We start from the raw sequence: 7,084 nt of genomic DNA on the forward strand, positions 1-7,084 counted from the left end.
TCATGGTTGATTATTTTGGTGTTAAAATTCATGATATGGCAATAGTGTAGTAGGGGGAAGTTTGACAATGATTAGCCTTTGGCATGGCTAGTCATGATCATAATTGGTGATATGTATGATGAATTACTAGTTAGATCAAGGAGAAATCACGAAATAGGCATAGTTGCTTTCGTAACAGATGCTGGCAGCAGCAGTGACGTGAGATCGAAAAATCACTAAAAATAGTAGGAGTGGAATTAATTGATGAATAAATTATGTATTCGAAGCTCGATGAGTCTATTTTCATACAGAAGTAACGAAAAGATCATATGGACAGTATGTTAAGAGATATTCAGGTTCTCGTGAGACAGGACCAGAACGGTTTCTGGATTCCCTGTTCCGACTTTGGAGATTTATTATAAATTAACCAGAGATAATTAGGAGTCATGCCATATATGTACAGATTCCTCTCTGAGTCTAGTTTCTATAGAAACAAACGACATCAGTATTGAAGCTCTGTGCAGGGAGATATCCAATTCGTAATGCGCAAGGGTCAGTGTAGTCGATCCCTGTAACATGGGAGACTTTGACTAATAAACTGTACTAATTGGCCCGACCAAAAATTCTAGAAAAAATTATGGAGATGGGCATATGAGTCTAGTTTCAGGGAAAAATCACGAAACTGATTTTCGAGTTGTGAAACTCAAGATATGATTTTTAAAGCGACTAGTACGCAGATCGGCAGCTTGTCTGGGAAATGTCGAATAAGTGGTTTGAAGTCTGTTAACACCTCGTGTTCGACTCCGGCGACAGTATCGGGTTCGGGGTGTTACAATATTCACTTCAGGGAATATGCCAAAATCTTCAAATGTCCAAATTGACTTTAATGATCAAAAGTGATTATAAAATTTATTATATTTATTACGGACATTCACTTCAAGGAATGTGCAAAAAATAATTTAGACAGTAATGTAAGTATATATCATATTCCTTACTAATAAGATTATAATAGATATCATTCACTTTAATGAATGATTAATTAGTATAAATCATTGATCATTCTGTACTAAGAATAAACATATAGTAACATTTCAAATCATCCATCTTGTTCTTATCTATTTGTCAATAATGACAGTTTGTTTCGTTTTTATAATTGTTATATATTGCTACATTTACTTCGGGGAATATAGCAAAACCAGTGGAATGAACAACTTGTTATTTTGTTTAGCCATAAGAAGGCTTAAGATCAATTCATAATACTTTTAAAACTCTTTTCACAAGAGTTCTACATCATCAATTAACTAGAAATAGTCAAGCCATGGTTGGAATTTATTGTAAATCAAATGTATAGATAAAATTGACATTTAAAATATCAAACCTGATATAATGCTAGTGCTAGCAAAAATTTCATAAACCTTTGTAGACATACATGAAAATTACTTTAAAATAATAGATTTCATATCTAGTAAACCATTTCTATTTATAATTGCTCATATCATTTCTCTAAATAATTAATAAATAGAATAATATAAAAGCATATGAACTACCTTTAACAGCTCTACAAAAGTAACAAGCTTCTTAAGGTTGTATAATAGGAAAAATATAAGGCATTTACAAAACCAAACCACACGAGTGTTTTTATACTTCTTAATACAAGGAAGATCCATAGAAATGTCAATGGTCAAATTAATACAGTAATTCTCATTTTTAAGTCTATAAAAATATTTTCAACCAAAATAATTCAAGAATTAAAAATGACAGCAGTTAAACTTTAAATTCTGTATTAGAATCAACCAAAAAATTAATTTAGACATTCCTCAAATTATCTTTAGAACTACGTTGTATAAGTACTAAAATTTTTTAAATTGTATAATAAAATTAAGAGACAAAAAAGTAACAAAATCTATATTTGAACTAAATCAAATCCGAATAATCATAAAATTTATTGATTTATCAATACAAATTTGCATAAATATGTTTTTGTCAAATATATTATTTAATTATAGAACTTACTACAACAACAGTAATAAGTTAATCAATATTCATTTTCATAAGCAAATAAGATGCTTAAAAATTATAAGTAAACCATGGAAATAAAACTTATAAATAAGACCATCTTAAATATTTAAACCATATATCAAGTTGATTTAATATTTGAAGATGCTATCGTTGAAAAAAAATGTAAAGTTAAAGATCTAATTAAGTTGATGTACCTTTCTTTTTCAACGTTAAGTCTTGATTATTTTATCAAATAAACAAATTAAACTTTAGTAGTAGACTTTGAATCTATTTAAAATTTATCAATAGAAAAGTTTGAAAGTGGATCTTATTTCCTAATTTCATATAGATAGTGATATCAAATCTTTCACCATGCTTAAGAACATAAAAATAAATTAAGTAAATCAAAACAATTATAATTGATCATGAATTAGCTAAAAAACATTAATTAGATATGAAAATTTAAATAAAAGAAACTTTCCGTAAAAACTTAACATCTTGTTGTCTAATATCTTGAAAATCATGGAAGGTAATTTTGATCATCAATAAAAATAACTCTCACTTTAAGCAAGATCATGCTAATAGGGTATTATAAACTAAGAGAATTATCAAATGAATAAGAGATAAGAATAGAAAATTGAAAGGATGTTTCAACTTTCACTTGATACAGTAAGCTTGTACATGCCCTCTATATTTAAGGCTTTAAACACCATAAATTATAAAGCATTAAAGGCCAACATTAAAGTACCCTATAAATCATTAAAGGATTACAAGATAATGAATTTAAGAGTTATGGACATTTATTTTTTAAAAATTACAATAGAATAAATTTGAAGTGATTGAACATCCATTTATCGATGGATTTACAACACTCAAAACATTTTAGCCATTGATTTTTATAATTAAATCTAAATACAAATATTATTTTATCTTAAAATTTGTCTAATGAATCAAGGAGAACAAAATAATTAAAGTTACACCCTCCCAAAATATAGAACTCTAATCTGAACCCAATCCAATTCAGATTATAATCTAAACCAGACCAACATGTACAACCGCAAATGCAGGAGTAAAAAGGCTTCCCTTTTTGCCTCTAAAAATAAAAGCTTAATTTTGAACTGTTTTGACAAGTAAATTTTGGATAGAAGTAAAATTTAAGCCAAACTTTGACAACTTTTTTACATTATGACTTTAACTCAATCATGAACTTGATACTTTAATCATTGTTCCATATCAGAGCCTAAACTAGACACTTATTCTCACATTAGGCTTAATTTTTTTTATTTTCAAATTAATCCCTAACCTTAACAATTGTACCCACATAAGACCTAAATTTTAGAGTTTTCAAAGATTAACTTCAAAAAAAATTCAGGCCTTAATATAAGAACAATTGTTAAGTTCAAGACCTAACTTGAAAAAACAACAATTGCCAAGTTTAATGTAGAAACAATTGCTAAATTCAATACCTACCTAAGACATAAAAAAGGTTCAAACTTTAATGTAAGAAAAATTGTCAAGTTCAGGTCTCAAAATGATTTAACCCTATTTACTAGGAAGTATGAACAGCACAGGAATACAGATAGAGAACATATTTAATTTTGTATTTCTTCCAGACATTTGGCACTACACATGCAAAATCAAATTGCTGAAATAAAATGCTGGATCACAAAGCACCATTTCTTATAGAGAAAGATTCAACATTATAACGAAAGCCCACCAGCAGTGTCTTCATTAACCAGACAAAATTTTGTATTTTAAAGCTACAAATTTTGCTAAGAGCATCCACAGTAATTGTTCTTTAACTAAGGATAAGAAGGCTACGAGGAACAATATAATAAGAAACGAACATTGTTCTGCTGTCAAACGACTCAGCTGTCACCAGGTAGAGACTTGATGATGTCGGAATCACCTGTGGATCAGAGAATAGGAGCAGTTCGATATCTGCAATTATCAAATTGTAACGACCGCCATGCAAAGGAATTAAAATTCGGTTTTACCTGGATCAACTATACTCAAGCAGGATACGCGGAAGTACTTCCCACAAGCAGTTCCCAGATCATTATTGTCTGGAGAATTAAAGAGGGATTAGCTTCAAGACATTCAACTATTAACCAGGCAAAAACTAGCTAAAGTAATCATTAGATCAATCAGCCATGTTTGTCAAAAAATGTCAAAAATTACCCATTCTAACTCAGTAGTTTCACCCAAAATGGACATAAACAAGTCATTAAATGTGTTTTCTTACGTAATAGAACTATTTTTGACATCCAAATCCATCTTTTGAAATTCAAGTTTCCAAACACAACCTAGAAGAATTCCAGATAGCAAATGAGAAACGTTGCAAGAGTTAGGTCATTCAAGAGAAAGCTAGCCAATCCAACTGAGACTACCAAACACAACCTTAATCAGAAATTGTAAGATAAAATACATTGGGATCATATTCAGGCCATAAGATGACCAAATACATACAATGAACTAGGGATCGCAAAAAAAAACCCAAATCTGACAGGTTCTAACCCGACCCAAACCATTAGAGTCACATTTTTTTTTTTTTGAAATTGGGTGTTAGACAGTCCTTTCTTATTTTGCTTATTTGTTATCATAGCTATCTAAACGTCCACTTAAACCTGTTAACGACTGCAGAAAGACCAGAATTTAGTGCACAGCTCTTCTATTACACGGATCTAATGTTGCCAGGGTCTTTGTTGCAGCTTGCAAGAGCATTTGAGGTTAGCTCAAATCAGGGTTTTGTTTCGTTATCAAAGCAAATAGTTCAAGAAAGACATGGAAAATATTAAAATGAGATCAAATTATGGTTGGGTCGGGATTGGCTCTCCTATCAGGTTCGGGAGGGTTTTTTTTCTTAAAGAGTAAATCAGGTCGGGTCAAATCAGACTGGAAAAGGTTCAGGGTGGGATTATGGCGGGCAAAAATCAGGCCCACCCTACCCTGTTGCTTATCTCTATAATGAACACCGCGTATCATACAAACCCATTTTTTCTTTTTAATTTTTGAGTATATTCAGTGACTAGTAAGCTAAGATATCAATCACTCAAAGTTGGACAAAAGAAACAATCACTCAAAACCACTAAAGTAACCCCTTTTTTATAAGGGAAGGGCATCGGGTTTAACGTAGTCCAGGGATTAAAACTGAGATGGGAGTTAGCTGAAGACTTGAACGCAAGTCCTTTGCCTCTTAACCTATAACTCGTTCAACATTTAAGGCAAGCAATTTAGCAGAAATGCATGACGCTAAACTAAATCAATTTCAACCATTTCATAAATCCATAATTACAAGCATTAGAGCAATGACAGGAAGGCCTTTGCAAAGCAACAGGAAAATAAGAAAACACTTACTTCCATTATAATGATGCACCCCAACTTTACAAAGCATGGCATAGTACTCAATCTCAGATTTCCTCAATGGTGGACAGTTGTTGGAAATAATAATCAGTTTCCCTATCAAATATCAACAAACACCAAATTTTCGTCATTAAACAAATAAATTTACATCCTTTTATCAAACAGCGAACCCAAACGATAAAAAAAATTGAAGAAACCAGACCCAAACACAAAAATGAGAAAAGTGAAGAACCTTTGGAGGACCTTAGAGACTTAAGCACTGTTTTATAACCAAGAGTGTATTTTCCACTCTTCATAACGAGAGCCAACCTGTTGTTGATGCTTTCATGGGTCTTCTTCTGCTCAATCCAAAAGAAAACAAAAAAAAATTATTTAAAATTCTTTTTTTTTCTTTCTATACATTTTGAAAAAAGATCAAGAAATAAAAGAGGAGAAACAAATGGGTATTCACTGTCTTCTTGCCGGCCGCCATTTTTGTTGTTATGTTTCAGTTGGTGTTTCTGGATTCGGAGTTCGGCTGCTGTGGGTTTCTTGTGAGAAATCTAAAAGTATATAGTTAGTTCCCTAACTAGGGTTTAAAATGGCTTTTCTATTTTGGGCTAAAAAAACAAGAGAAGAACTTTATTCAATCCAAAATCACACGGCCCAATTATTCTTAGATAAAATTAGATTCAGAAGCTTTTAGAGAATAATTAAATGGAATAATATAACTTTTTTTCATTCAACTTCTCAATTAGGTTTATTATGGTGCTTGTACCTTTTTATTCATTTTGATACTTAAATTTGGTAAGCTTGGAAAATATAAAAGTTTGATAGCGTGACTATAACATCCCAAAAATCGGGGGTTAGTAGAATCGAGTTTGGGAATTAAGAGAGTGGTCATGCCCTAATTTTTTAGATTATCTATGCGTTTTAGGAATAAATGAGGTATTGCTTTGTTGGATAAGTGTTAGTGAAATGTTCTTTGAAACCCAAGTTCAAATCATTTTTCTCTCACCATTTTTATTATTTTGCTAATTTTGCCTCAAACTCTAGTATGTTAATTGATAAATGCAAAAGTATGAAAATTATATTGAAGTCCCAAGTTTGAATCCTTTCCCATGCAAAATAACTATTTTTTTTACAAAATCCCTTATTTTTAATGTGTGGGACATCCATACCTTTGTAACCCTAGGTATAAATGTTAATTTTACACAAAATAATCATCATTTATTCTATTTTTACTCACCCTAGCCGTTCCTCCCCTCTCCTCTCCTCCTTGATCTTCATTTTTTTTTCTTTCTTCCTCCATGTTGTCGTCGCCTACACCTAGTTTTACCATCTCTTTCTTTTTCTTTTTTTTTTGTTTCAAGATTTGTTAACATTTTCTCCACCATCTTGCTAGTATTTTTCCTCATTAAAATTAGCCCCAAATCTAAAATCTTGAACTCCAAGTTCGATCCTGAACATTGCCAAGAAAGTGCCATTGTCATTTCTCTCAACTAGCTTGTGTAAGATCTCTTCTTTCTTTAGTTTGTTGATTAATTTTGTCAATTAAAAATCAAAATTTCCAAATCTTGAGGGAAATTTTAAATATTTTAAAGGTATTTTTCCATACTTTTAATGGATCTTTAAATAATTTTTAAAGTCCCAAATTTGGCCACAGCGAGTGGTAGTGTGTACGCTAATATGCAAGAACGGGGGTTGTTTTGTTTCTTGGTTCTTGCCCATCTTTTCCCAGAATTAATTTGAGTTCTTAAACCCT

General features: G+C 31.2%; 1 protein-coding gene across 1 annotated transcript; it reads right to left on the reverse strand.

Annotated features, from left to right (window-relative positions):
- Positions 1–3,677: 3,677 nt before the first annotated feature.
- On the reverse strand, positions 3,678–5,939 carry LOC107897237 (60S ribosomal protein L30). Its single transcript, XM_016822619.2, has 5 exons — positions 5,792–5,939; positions 5,573–5,678; positions 5,335–5,436; positions 3,975–4,043; positions 3,678–3,886 (listed from the first exon to the last, which is right to left on the reverse strand). The coding sequence occupies exons 1-5, from the start codon at positions 5,810–5,812 to the stop codon at positions 3,846–3,848; spliced, it is 339 nt and encodes a 112-aa protein (XP_016678108.1). The 5' UTR covers positions 5,813–5,939; the 3' UTR covers positions 3,678–3,845.
- Between the last annotated feature and the right edge of the window lie 1,145 nt (positions 5,940–7,084).

This window comes from Gossypium hirsutum, chromosome A11 (assembly GCF_007990345.1).
Source record: "Gossypium hirsutum isolate 1008001.06 chromosome A11, Gossypium_hirsutum_v2.1, whole genome shotgun sequence".
In the NCBI taxonomy this organism is placed as follows: Eukaryota; Viridiplantae; Streptophyta; class Magnoliopsida; order Malvales; family Malvaceae; genus Gossypium; species Gossypium hirsutum.

Excerpts from the sequence above, each read along its gene's own strand:
- LOC107897237 (XM_016822619.2), bottom strand. The coding sequence starts at position 5,812 with ATGGCGGCCGGCAAGAAGACA. Across the intron at positions 5,679-5,791 it reads TGGCGGCCGGCAAGAAGACA|AAGAAGACCCATGAAAGCAT; the intron begins GTGAATACCCAT and ends TGGATTGAGCAG. Across the intron at positions 4,044-5,334 it reads GGTGCATCATTATAATGGAA|ACAATAATGATCTGGGAACT; the intron begins GTAAGTGTTTTC and ends TTAATTCTCCAG.